This window comes from Aphis gossypii, chromosome 3 (assembly GCF_020184175.1).
Source record: "Aphis gossypii isolate Hap1 chromosome 3, ASM2018417v2, whole genome shotgun sequence".
NCBI classification, from domain to species: domain Eukaryota; kingdom Metazoa; phylum Arthropoda; class Insecta; order Hemiptera; family Aphididae; genus Aphis; species Aphis gossypii.
The window spans coordinates 40,009,752-40,024,742 of record NC_065532.1 but is presented as its reverse complement, the minus strand read 5'-3'; the positions used below and the strand labels follow the sequence as shown (position 1 = coordinate 40,024,742).

The window sequence follows — 14,991 nt, the reverse complement described above, 5'->3', positions numbered from 1 at the left end:
AATTATATACATTATCTACAAACTTTAGTTATTTTATAAATTACCTAGTTATTTCATAAACTAACTGATTCAACACACTAACTGTAACACATATATCGGACCGCTATTCTGTCTCTGATCAAACTTTATTATTTATATATATGGATACATATAATGTAGTAATAATTATTAGTAATTTGAAATTAAAAGTATTTACACAAATTTATTACATAATTTAATACCTTAATATATAAAATATTATTGAATTTTTTTTATTTTGATTTTAGGTAAATCAAACAATTTAAGTACAGGAATAATTAAAAAAAGATACCTACTTAAGGGACAATCATGATGAAACACGATGTATGTCTGTATACTATTGATTATGTTTTGGCGGGCTTACATAATTGTTTTACTTTATATTCATTATCTATACATACCTATACATTATTAATCTTGTATTTATTTTTATTTTATTGTATTTTATAAGCCTCTTAGACTTAAGTACTTCTGAAGTCAAAAGAAAAAATTACTTAACTATTCAGCATTCCTGTTTGTAATTCAAGTGAACATATAGCAATTGATCTATAAAATACACTACACTTAGATCCGACGTTATTATGTTAGAAACGTTAGAAATAATAATTAAATACTACATTTAGATTAACAAAAATTCAAATCAATCAATGTAATGTTGCCGTTGAAAATGAAGAATAGGTAATATTATATTTATGATGTTTTTATTTTATATTTGGATTCTTTTGAAAATAATATAATATAAACGTTTTCGTGCGTAGGCCGTAGGATATAATATATATCATTAAAAGTTTTAAATGCCTCCTACTAATTGGAAATACTTCTAATCAAGCAGAAAAGTCATAGTATTTAAAACTTTTAGAATTTTATAAAAATTACGAATCACAAAATGGTGTTAATGATGCAGATGCCAAGTTTGATTTGTAGTACAAAAAGTTCCTTTGCCAAAATCAGTCATTTCCACTTTCCACGTATAGGTAGTACACAAGAAATCAAATTATATATTAAATAATGCATTTTCTTGACTATGCGAGTAGGTAAGTAGGTACTTAACAATAAATACGTAATTTTCTAAACTTTAAAAGTCTTGAACGGTCTTAAATAGTTATGATGGGTGTATTAAATCATCAATTCGTCATTTCATTTACATGAACATCAAAATATTAACAAAATAAATTACTTTATCATATACCTAGTATATCATACATAATACTTTATATATATATACACGGGTATACAGAAATTTGCAAATGTTTGTATTTTATGTATACATGTTCGTGTTTGTGTGCGCGCGTCTGCTGGGTAAGAGTATATATAGATTAATTCTGAAAATAGGAATAGAATATATTTAAAATACGGGACGAAAACGTTTATTCGTATAGAAATGTAAACTCTCAATAGCAACCCTATAGTACCCCACGCGCGTTTGAACTATACACACTATACATATTATATATTATACACACACACACACACACACACATACTTATACATATACCATGACCGATATGAACGAATTGAAGGATATTCCGCGGAAAGACGCCACCAACCTCTCTAAACGCATAATATATATTATTATGTGCATGTATATGCAGTATGTATGTGTACGGACGTCTCGATGAAAACTTTACATATTGTGTGTACTTTATATGCACATATAAATATATATATATATAATATATAAATCTATACCGGTTGTATACATATATGGGCGGGCTTTAATTCGTTGTTACATATTAATACATTTTATTAGCTCTCTCTCGATCGATATACCGGTCGGGCATATTACGAGTACAATACGAATACGAATATACCTGCATACAAAATGAGAGAGAGAAAAAAAAATTTACAAACAGATCGCTCGGGCTCTCTGCTAATAAATCTATATAAATGCATGTATACCGAAATCTCGTGAACAACCGTGATCGTTTTCCCCGAACGATTCCGTGACGATTCGTATTATTATTACTCACGTTCGCGAACGCCGAGTGATATAATATATTATAAATATATGTGTGTGTTCGTGTGTGGTGTGTAGATGTGTAGATAAAAGACGCAAGGTAATAACCTAATCCAGTAGAAATCCGACAAACTTCGATGCGATTGACAAGATTATATATATATATCAATATACGTCGTACGTTTACAAAACCACCAAAATTTCCACTGACACTTGTGTATAATGTATATTATATACATATGTATACAAAATTATTGTTTTATTCACCAAAATCATGTTTGGTTTTTTTTAATAAAAATTCATTAATTTTTTTGAATATACACTGTTACTTTACAATTGTTTTTAAATTTTACATTTTTTACAGTAAATTTAATGAATATCCTATACTGAAACAAATTTGTGTTTGTGCATTTAATATTTTTTTTAAATTTTGATATACTTATTCAAATTAGTAGGTAGTTTTTCAGTTTTTATAATGTTAATACTAGAAAATAGTCTTTAAAAATCATTTTATAAAAATATAAAAATATATAGGATATTTATTATACTCGGGCCATTTATTCAAATTAGGTGTTAATAAATTTAATATATTAATTATTAAAACTTTCAAATAGCCATAGCGTCCATTATTATATAGCCCCCATATTTTCCAAACTTATTTTAACGGAACTATTATGCTTATAGTACACTATAAGTTTAATAATTCAAAAACTATTAGTTCAAATTTTGATTTTGATATGTCGTGATGTTTAGCAAAAATGTTTTTTAAACAATTTATAGTCGAAAAAATAAGTTTTCATTTAAAGAATAAAATTTTGTATTATCCACTGGACACTTTAAAGGTAGTAAAAAAAAATCTTAAAACCTTTAAAGTATTGATTTTTAGTATATTTAAAAATATCAAAAATCAAATTTTGAATAATATTTTAGCATTAAAAAAAAATAAAAGAGCAATCAACATATGCTTAGTGAACTCACGCTATACATGTGTAATATCTATATGTTTGTATCGTATAGACTCGTGCATTTTATTATTTTAACGTGACAATAGATACTTGTCGTATAATATACAAACTTTTATTATAATACGTCAAAGAGATATAAAAAAAAAAAAAATCCATTAACCGTATATTATATTGTTTTTTATTGCATAGGGTTTTTTTCTGTTATGAGTAAGCGTTTTATTTTGTTAATTTATATTTTAAAATACTGTTAAATATAACTTATAAGTATATGTTACAGAATAAAAAAAAGCCAGAACTGTCTCCTGCGGCCCTCTGCGTGCATTCATTATTTGGTGGTTTGTTGGGATATTATATTCGGAATATAGTAAATTGTAATGTTCAAAAAAACGTTTTGAGCGGAATCCGGTCAAAACTACACGCCTGTTGACATTCATTCATTCAAAAATTGTCGACAGTCGTCGGTATTTTTTTCATATTATTTTATGCATGTTAAGAAACTTAAAAGTATATCTCTTATATAGTTTCGATTTCGGATAAGGCTACGTAAAACTTTTTGAGGATTCTTTTCACTCGTAAAAACCAGTCACGGAAAAATATAATAAAAATCATCTACAATAAATGCGTATTACTCGTTTCACTCAAGAATCTAAAACATATTCTGAGATACTAAAGTACCACTTTAATAGTGATTAATTTATCAAAACAGAGCGTTTGATGCGTTTTAAATGTACAGTGAAAGATAACGATAAAATAAAATATAATGCAGTAGATCTTTATTAAAATAAATAAATAATAATAATAATTGACCATCCCTGGTATATCTGATTAATTTGTATTCGTTTTAAGCATTTAGTAGCCCCCTCCTAAAATATTTCAACGACCACTGATGACAATAATAGTAGTTATGTATGTATTTTTATGATTCCTCAAAAGAAATAATATATTGTTCTATTTTCAGTATATAGATCTTTATCAAAATAAGTTTAGTCCCCCCCCCCTCTCGATACAGAGTGTAATACCTTTACTGAAGTCGGAGGAAAAAAATGATTATCACTTAGCTGCAACGTTATATTGCACACCTAATAAATAGAGTGTCAGGAATTCAAGAAATCCAATGTGCTGTAATACTACGTCCTGTAGTACAGGTGAGAGAGATAATAATATAGCCTACAGAGATTTCGGTTTTGAAAAAGAGCTGCTGCGGATAACAATTTACGGTAAAAAATAAAGTATGACATCTATATAACACGGCTTGTGTGATTTTTCACCACAAAGAAAAAAAAAATAATATTTTTAATAGGTACATGTAATAATACCCTTGACATTATACACCTATATTAAGATTATAATACGTCGTAGGTATAATACACATTATATTGCGCGTGTGGGCGGTCGATGACGATGATGATGGTGATGACGACGACGATGACGGTGATGACGATGATTCGACTGAGAAATATCTAGAGAGGTTTCAACGAGGCCGTGTGCGGTAAATAGGCGCGGCGGTGGCGTCGGCGGCGGCGGCGGCGGCGTCGGACGGGATCGAAAATACGGCGTCGGGCGCGCGCAAACGGTCGTGTCGTTTTTCCCAGGTCGCGCCGCGGAAAATCCCCACGAGTCGACCGCCGCTACCGTGCCGGCACCAGCACCGGCAGCAGTGCCATTCGATCCGTGACCGTCACACGTGCGCCGCACCCAGCCCCGTCATCGTCATGTTCGAAATCGGCGCCCTAGGCCGGGGCCCGCGTCGCGACCGCATGTGCCGCCGCCACGGACTACGAGCGTCCGACCGCCGCCGTTAGCTGCCGAGGTTGGATCGGAGGGCGCATATGGGCCCTGCCTCGCCGTCGCTGGTCCTCCGCAGCGGTTACAATACAATAATAATTACGGTTCGTATATTGTACAGTCGAACATCTGCACCGCGGCCGAGTACGTCACGTACGTATATATAATGCGCATATGTAGGTGGGTAGGTACAGGTGTATACCTGGTACACGGTACGATATCGTTAAAATATGATATAATTGCCGCGGTTTACGAGCTGCACGCCGCGTGCCCGTTTCAATGTATATATTGTCGTCGTTGACCCGAATTGATAGGTTCACGCGCACGATCAAAAATGCAGTATAAATTAATTTTTTTTTAAATAACCTCGTCTATAACCCACGACCCACGTGCGAAAAAATGAAATCGTCGCGGTCGTATTCACGCTGTATAGAGAGGAATATTATACTATGTTCGATAGCTCGTGGCGGTCCTATATATACGGGGGATGTACGCGAAATACGTCTGAGCGCGATACGCCGTATAATATAGCGTACGCTTAATAATACTACCTATTATACAGTAAAATGATCGTATACCGCACGACAGCGTTTAAAGCTCTGGTTAAATTACCTATAGGCGTATTTCGGCACAACGTATTTCGAGCGGTATAATATTATATTATGTATGTGCGCGTATATAATATTGGTTCGTTACATAATATTATATCGTTTCGCCCGACAATAGAATAGATTGTACATTATATTGTACGAGTACCGGCAATTGCGGCGAACGTGTGCGTTTGCGGGAGCGTGCGGTAATGCGGTATCATGGTGGTATCACGTCGTCTAAAACCGAGCATCTCCCGTCCGCCTCCGTCCCCGTATACCGATGAGATACCTATATAAATCGTACCGCCGGGAAAACTCGGTATAAGCGGCGTGTTCGTTCACCACAGTCGCGCACGGGGTTGTTATAATCATAATAATATTATCTCTGTATACAAACATATTATAATTAGGTATTATTATTATTACGTTGTTGTCGCGTATACTGCCGCAGTGTGCGAGCTTAAGCCGGTTTTTCTATTTTCGATCGCGTGTTATTATTAAATAGGATTAAATGAACCGACGACGACGAGAGGCTGTAAAATCGGACCGCCCTCGATCTCGAATGCGATTATAATACAACAGCAGCGTGGCAGCGAATGACACAACACCGTTATCTGATTTGGCGGAAATCGGTCGGAGAGCTTTACCGCGACGACGGCCGCAACAATACAATAATAATTACTGAAACATAATGCGATTTACTCCGACGGCCGCCAGCGGTTTGTAATTATGCGCCCGCGGTCGCTCGTGTTTCTATATTATATGGGCAGTAAAATATTACGCGTAGTGACATTATCGTTTTATCGGAAATAATTTATCGACGACCGGAGATGGTTGTAACACGCAGCCGCCGTCATATTAAATAATGATAAAATATACACGGTCCGCGATTCTACTTTAAATCGCTAATATTATAATATATTGAAACACGACCGGGTAAACGGGAAAACAACGCCTACGCGTGCACTCGCTTTTAGCGGCACAAAATTTTCGATACAATTGTGTTATTGTCATTGTTATGTAGGCATTATCGCAGTAATATATGTATAAAATATTATATTATTACGCATAAATATTGCACGTCTGCAGTTTGCAGCGCTATGTATACGGTCGTATATAATAATATTATAATAAATAATAACGTCGTAACGTTTGAGCACGAGTATCGTATATAATAATATATTGTATAACGACAACGACGACCGCGAGTGCGGGCGGGCGGCGACGGGTCGTCGGACGACGGCTGACGGAGGACCGCAGTCGCCGAGGGATGACGCGCGAACAGTCGGCAGATTTTCGTCGTCGCAAACACGCGAGTTCGGGGCGGACGAGCAGGGTGGTTTCGCGTGTATATCGCACGCCGTGGGGCCTATGCGTACGCGCGGGGGGGCGACGAGCCGAGCGCGCCCGCGGAATAAATGTGGGTCAAAAGCTCGTGCGGGACGGGTGGCGTGAATTTACGCGCACAAAGAGTAGTAGTGTCGTGGATCGTAACTCTCTCTCCGTCTCTCTCTCACCCGCACACACACGAGCACGCAAAAACACGCGCACCCACGCATTCCTATATATACGCTGCGATAATAACACAACCGCGTGTGAGTGTGTGTGAACAAACATGTGTCGCTTTCTCGTCTCGCTGAAATCGTCTTTTTTGGGGGGGGGGAGGGGGAACAGCCGATTTACAATCGCTTTCCACCCCCGGCCCGCGATGTCATGTGCGGCACGGCGTCATCATCGCCCGAGTCCGACCCGCGCGCCGCCACCGACTGCACCGAATTCCTATAAATTATATATATATATATATACGCACACAGCGACCCTGCAGGGCGCCTCATTGTCCGCCGAGCTTTTATCATACAATACGTTAGGTACGAATACGATACATACGCATATTCCGCGTTAACCCCGAAATTCGAGTATACACATACAGGACGATTCGCCGAGCGTATATTATAATATCAATCCCCTGCACATTGTTGCGTTTGATCGAGGGAGGATTTTTATTCGGACTTTTTGGAATTTTTCAATACACTTTTTCGACGACCGTTTTTTTAGTTATTTAAATTATATCGTTTAAGGACGAGTGTCCTAGGAAAATTACGGATAAACCGTTAACTAGTCACTAAAGCTGTCTAAATCATTATATTATTATACATACCTATATATAGCCACTCGGCTTTTTCAAACCCATAATCCTATTTTTATTATTGTTATTATAATTATTCGCAGGATGCCGAGTTAAATTGTAACTCTGTAAAACTACTCGTTCAAATTTCTATAGAGATACATAAATTAAAATAGGAATTTAACAAATAAAATCGTCTTATTGTAACGATTTACTGGAAAAAGTCGGGATTCTCGATGGAAAAAAAACTCTTTAAATGATAAAAAATCTTATTATTTCAAGAGATCGTTCTTCAGTATTCAAATACTTAAAATTTGCAAAAATCATACTTTGAATAAGTGCATTATTTAAGGGAAATAATAGAGATGAGCAGCATGCTTGGTGAATCACTCTGTATAATATAACAGTAATGAGTTATTATTATTGTTGTATATATATTATTATATATTGTACACCGACGCACGATAATATAGCTTTGTATGACATTGTATTAAATATTAACGCTGCTGTGCGTATATTGCGATACGTGTATGCCGCTGAGGGAATGGTGAGGAAAAGCGTGACTCCGGGTGCGAGTTTCCCGGTTCACAATTTCCCGCAGCGGTATTGTACTATATAACGTCAATAACAACTACAATAATAATAATGACTGCCTTTTGTCAAGATGACAAACGCGTTTTTGACACCTGTGTATTATAATAATAAATATAAGGCTTGCGAGCCTGCGGCGGTAGGATATGAAATAAAAACCGATGGTTTTTAAATTTGTTTTTATATTAAATCAAAAGTTTTCAAAAAGTGTACGCAGTATTTTTGTTTCGACTTTGCTCGTGTATACTTTTAACAAAAACCCGTGAAAGAAATCGATTGCAGCGATTTGTAGCAAATCAATTAAACCAAAATATACCCACCCGTTAAGAATTAATCGTTGTAATCGCGTGTCTCTGCAGTGTTACAACTTACAATACCGCGATAATCATTTTTCAAAACACCAGTCCGAAAAAGAGTCATTGACCAACATGGCGCAAAACTGAATATAAAGGATCCAATGCAACAATCAGACAACTCTATTTATGAGCGAATCGTTTTAGTCATTAATATTATGATAAAAATAGGGCTATTTTATGTTCCCGAGAATTAAATTTAAGGGCCCAACATTTTTTTGCTCGTTTCACCCGGAATGCATTTATAAAACAAGTGTATATTCTTACTCTCATATTATTATTATTTTTTTATAAAAGTATTCAATCATATAATACATTATTATTTTTTTTATGGATCACTTTAAGCATCACATTTATCAATAATATCATTAATGTTGATTTTAGCTAACATTAATTTTTTAATATTCATATTATTCATTAACATAATTAAGCTTTCTAAATGATCTAGTAACAATCAACAATTGAATAATTTTTTACATACTTAGGTTTTTGTAATCGACGGTATTCTCACTTCCTTACCAGTTACCATAATCATACTCTAAAAATATACGATATTACGACATCATTATAATAATGAATAATGATAGTATAAATAATATATTATATTCATTATCTTTATCCATAATATAGATAATGTACATAACATATTATAGAAAACGTACTACAATTTCATGTATTATTAACGTAAAGCCGTAAACGCATAAGTACCTATTTATTTCATTATTAATTAATAATTATATACATACCAAATAGGTACCAATAAAATAAACTGTTTCCAAATTGTATGTAGTTCGATATTATTATTATCAATAAGTAGGGCTCGGATTTTAAAGCATATGCTTATTTTTTTTATATGATATGAGATAGAAATCTAATTTTTATACATATAAGTTCGTTTCACGTCATTCTGAATCTAAATCAACTGATTTATTTTTGCTTTTTTCAGTTATTTCAGCTGTAGAATTTTCATATGTTTATTATGCTACTATAGTTATAATAAAAAATTGAATTAATAAGAAACGTAAAAACCCAGAATGCGAACTAAATGTTTATTTTGTTTTCGTTATCGGATTGTTTAATAAATGCATTAAACGTATAGATTGTCGATCTACATAATATAACTTGCAGTACCTATACGATCAGTTTGCCTTTAACATCGATATCGACCATTTCGAAATTTAAGATTAATAGTGTTGTAATTTGAAACCTCTTGTATGAAGTATACACCGATCACTTCAGTGGATGTAGAGAGTTGGTTTTCTATGTTAAATGTTAAATATTCTATTGGACAATAAAGTCAGTTTCACTACTGATAATTAAAGAGAAATACACAGTAGTTAATTTTTTATAAATTTATTTAAAAAAAAAAAATGTATTCATTTTTATAACTAGTTAATTTTTGGTAATGCTTTTTTAAAACAATCGTGTGCTTTTTGAGTTGCCTATTATGCTTTAAAATCCTAGCTCTATTAATAAGTAATAACATTTGAAACATAAAATACCATGTTTTAACTGGGGGCCCCATAATTTGGCACGAACAATGGCCCACCGGGAAAATCACGATTTCCTGATATCCACCCCTGAACAAACGTACTTCTCCGTTATTTAATAAACAATATTATATAAGTAAAAATAGAGTTGTCTGATAACGAATTTATGTATACAACAAATTAACAACTCCGAAGCTGTTTGGTTGTTTCACTAAATCATACATTTTTGTGCAATAAACTTAGTTTTTTTCAATCCTTATTTTTAATTGATTTTTGAACTTATATACTTCAAGAAACATGATATACTTTGAGCAACAACCAAACAACTCCAGATAACTACAGATTAACTTTCAATAATTATTATTGAGTCTGAAGGAACTTTTATTAAGGTTAATATCATATTTCATATGATTCAACAAATAATTAAAAAATAAATAGTACAAACATAAATATGCTTTAAAATTAATTTTTTCATTAAAACAGTTTTTACTCCTTCCTGAAAAATGCATGAAAATGAAGTTATCTGGTTGTTGTATTGGACCCTTCATATATTATTTTTGTACCTACGTATACCTATATAGTGTTCGCATGCGCGGATTCCGTTCTAGCGTTTACCTATATAGGTCAACGTTAATTTTTCTACTCTACTTAATTGTCCAGTCTCTACCACTGGTGCGTTCTACTGTTATCTTCAAACAAATTAAAATTTTAAACTTCACCCCAATATTATGTACAGTTGGCGATACCGCTTTTATGTCTATTCGTACTTACATGGCTTTATTTTTTTGCAGATACTTTTAGCACATCACGGTGTCATCGTAGTCATCACTATCAGCACTTGCAACAGCAATAGTTATGACGACTTACGCGGTGGCTGTAATAAGCTGGCTGATGGTCACGCTATTGATCAACTGGACCGTCGTCATGCCGACGCTGTCCTGTCGCATATCCGAATTCATGTGCAAGTCAACTGGCGGATGCATTCAGCTGGACGAATTCTGCGACGGAAAGTACGACTGTCCCGACAGGTCGGACGAACCGCCGTCCTGCACTGGTAGGTCACGACCACGCATCGTTATTATAGTCTAGACGTGTTAAGATACACGTGTTTTTAAAATTAAATCTTAGCTTCCTTTTCCGAATTATCCTATTGACTTCGAGAGTATAATAACAAAAGAAGTGTCAAAAAAAATTTTTTTTTTACTTATTAGGTCCAACTAAAATAATAATATTACGACAATTATAGTATATAATATATGAACTACCTTAATTTTAGTCACCTCGTTATGCGCCTGCAGGTAACTATAATTGTGGGCCATTTAGAAGTTCTTATGACCTACAGCTTAACTTTAAATACTATATATAAGATCTGCAGCTGTATATAACTGTGTATACGTATGTATAATACAGTTATCCGGCACACTGCAATAACGACAATGAACCCAAATTAACACGAGGGTTCAGGATGAGTCAGAAGGCACTATAATATACGCAATGCCAAAAAGTTAAACAAACCTCTGTAGATTGTAGAACATAGAGACATTCTAATTGGGGTGGGATAGTATGTGTGTATGTGTGTGTGTGTGTGTGAGAGAGAGAGAGAGATAGAAAGAGTGGGAGGAGGAGAATCCAAAACGATAATAATTATTAATTAGCATATCTATGCAAACTGCGTTTAATACCCTATAAATATTATATACAACATCATCGGACCGATGAAAGCGTAGATAGGATTATAAGGAAGCAAAAGGGGATCAAGACGATATTATTATATTGTATATTATATTATAATTACATAATTACACATAGGTAGTAATAGATATACTATAATATATAATATCGAGTGTATACGATTTATAAACGTACAACAGTAATTTCGTATATTTTTTTGGTATTCTATCATTATAATCCGAAATTTAATTAGGCCTGATAAAACATTTATTATTATTTTGTGCAGACCTGTACACGGCCGCACGCCATGCGTATCATTATGCATTAATAATTATAACATATTATTTAAGTCCCTATATTTTATAGTAGTGTGGGGGTGTATAGCTCCCCATATACACGTACTTTTACACGGACGACTTCTTCAGATCCGCTAAACACGACCCTCCTACAAAAATGCAAGCTTTATAGTAAGCAGGGCGTAACATAATACACGCATCCATAATAATAATAATATATAATATGAATGGGACTCCGTTCGGGCCGCACGTATAATGTATACGATTGCAAGGCTTGACGAAACGAATGCGTACGTGCCACTTTCGAAGGGGCAGGCTATATAAAAATATACGTTTTTCTATAGACTTTCAAATTTACCCTTCGAGTAAATATATAAGTATTATCATATTTTAATACACGCGCACACGTGACGATCGTGCCGACGCGAGACAATTTACGAATGAAAAATAAAAGCTCACGTGGTCGGTATACCGTGACAGAATTGTTTTTATAATATGCCAAATAAATTTATTCCAGACCTTTATTTAAAATTTATACGAATGTGCTCTGCACACGCGGAGACAATAATATCCGTGTAATTGTGCGATCATCGCAACGTACACGTGAACAATAATTATGCAGGTACATAAGCGCGTCGCATGAAAGGAACAAATTGCGTCGTTATTATTCTCGGGCCCTGCAGCGCGCCTACCGCGTACACACATTTACAATATGTATATAAATATTATATAAAGTTATTGTTCTACAGCGCATAGTTGGCTGGAAAAAATATTAACAAATAAATTAAAACCTATTTAGACTTCACCACACCGTAACTGTTCACCGTTTAGAAATTCCGGATTGCGTGAATTTTATACTCGAACTTAATGCAAATATTTAAATAAATTATACGCATATTATATACCTATTGTATACTCGACATTAAAGTATCAAAAACGACATGAAGTGTCCTAAAAAAAAAAATAATTAAATGATGTAATTACATATTTTAATGTTAAAAACCTATAACTGAACCGTATAAATAAAACGTGTTTGCGCATACCTATACCTATTATATTGTATACATAATTATACAGAGTGCGGCAGAATCGACTGACGAGTTTTGATGGTCTATAAATAAAAACAGTAAAATTATAGAAAAATTTTTTTATTAAAATCAGTATTCAATGTTATTTTTTAAAATTATTTTTTGGAAATTATATCTCTAATATGGCGGCCGTCAGCATCAATACATTGTTATATAGTCGATCTCTAAAGCTCTCATTTTCGGTACGTTTCGATGGGTAGGTCTCAACTTCCTCGATGATTTTCTGTTTAATTTCTTCTATGGTATGTGGACAATGTCTAAAAACCTTATTCTTAAGGTAGTCTCAAAAGAAAAAATCACACATGTTTAAATCTGGAGACAGTACCGAAAATCGTATTAGAGATCTGAATGCAACAATGTACTGACGCTGCAGACAGCTACCATATATTGAAGATATAATTTCCAAAAAGTAATTTTTAAAAATAAGATTGAATACTGATTTTAATAAAAAAAAATTGTTTTCTAAGTTTTACTGTTCGTTATTTATAGCCTATCAAAACTCGTCAGTCGGCAATGCCACACTCTGTATATATATATATCTCGTGTAGATGTGTAGCCATACATATATATATTATATTATGTATAAACCAGAGTATATAAGCTATTAGATGTCAGCACAACCCTCAGCTGAGACGATTGCTTCAATTCTTAATTTTTGCGCGATGGGTCTGACACGCCGTATTAATATTTGAAAATCTACCAATCGGTGATATATAGGAGTTTTTAAGGGAGGGAAAGTTAGGAACGAACTTATAACCAGCAGAAAAGAATAAATTGTGGATTGAAGTTTTTTTTTTTGATAAAAAGTGCTCTCGAGATTACTGCAAAGGCTTTGTAGCTGAGTGGTTGAGTGTAAAGTTAACACCCATCAATCTTATTTTCTACGTCCACGCACTCCGTCTACCATCCATCCATCCCTTATATCCCTGCAGCTGCAGTAAGTACAATATACAACACAAATACACACACATACACGCACATATATATAAATAATATTTATAATATTTTTATACGTATAAAGACCGAACGCAGAAAAGAACGCTCCCAATATGCACACATACACATATTATAATATGCGCATGCGACTGGCGCCTCTCACCCTAATTAGTCACTGTTGACTTCCCTCCCCCGCAATCATTAAAATGTGTCCACACACACACACACACATATATATATATATATATATAAAGTATCCAGCATTTCAGCTCACTCGTCGTGTTCCCTGATGCTTTTTTTTTTGTTTGTTTTGTTCCAACTATTTCCAATGCAACAGATTTACATCGGTTAAAATCAAATTTTTTGGTTTCTTTGACAGTAATATAATTTACGTTTATTTTTTTGTTTGTCTCGCCTAATTAATACTATAACACGCATGTTGTATAATAATTGCAACAGAAAAGGTCTTTAACATTTGTGTTTGTAAAAAAAGGTTTTTTGTTTTTTTTTTTTAACGTAAGCACACTTATTTTCGGTGAATTTTTAAAAATTGTTTCATATAGTTTAAGTATATACACTTATCATACTGCAGCATCATAATATTTTAGCAAAAATAATTTATACAATTTTTTATCATTTTTTTAAATACCAATGTTATTTTTAATTTAGAATAAAGCTATTATATAAATCTATTATATACGCGTAATCATGTGTACGTTGCGATGATCGTACAATTACACGAATATTATTGTCTCCGCGTGTAGATAAAGGTTAGGTAAAGCGTAACGCGTCACCAAATTCTAAATGCTTTTAAATAACAATAACTATTGTTTGTAAAAGTTCAATATTTGAATTTTGAACATCATCATTTTCAGAAAAATTATTCTTCTATAAACTTGATAGCTAATAATATTAAAGATAATGTTTCCATTCAAAAATATAAAACCTATAAAAAGTCACACTCAATTATAAACAATGTTTATAATTATATTAAACATATATGTAATTATTCATTTATATACGTTTACGTTGTAAGATAAATATTTATATCTTTTTTCAATTTTATCTAAAAAGTACAGTTATTTAAATAGATGCATAAATTAACTGAGAAGACAAATCTTTTAAG

At 33.4% G+C, this 14,991-nt stretch overlaps 1 protein-coding gene across 2 annotated transcripts in view; it reads left to right on the top strand.

Annotated features, from left to right (window-relative positions):
* The first annotated feature begins 4,519 nt into the window (after nucleotides 1–4,519).
* LOC114132383 (uncharacterized) overlaps nucleotides 4,520–14,991 on the top strand; it is a 27,416-nt gene continuing 16,944 nt past the window's right edge. Inside the window, exons 1-2 of one of the 2 annotated variants that reach the window (XM_050204697.1) lie at nucleotides 4,520–4,878; nucleotides 10,666–10,928. In XM_050204697.1, the coding sequence (XP_050060654.1) occupies nucleotides 10,730–10,928 (199 nt within the window). In that variant the 5' untranslated portion in view covers nucleotides 4,520–4,878; nucleotides 10,666–10,729. The remainder of the gene's footprint in view (nucleotides 4,879–10,665; nucleotides 10,929–14,991) is intronic. The other variant, XM_050204696.1, reaches the window with a different exon arrangement.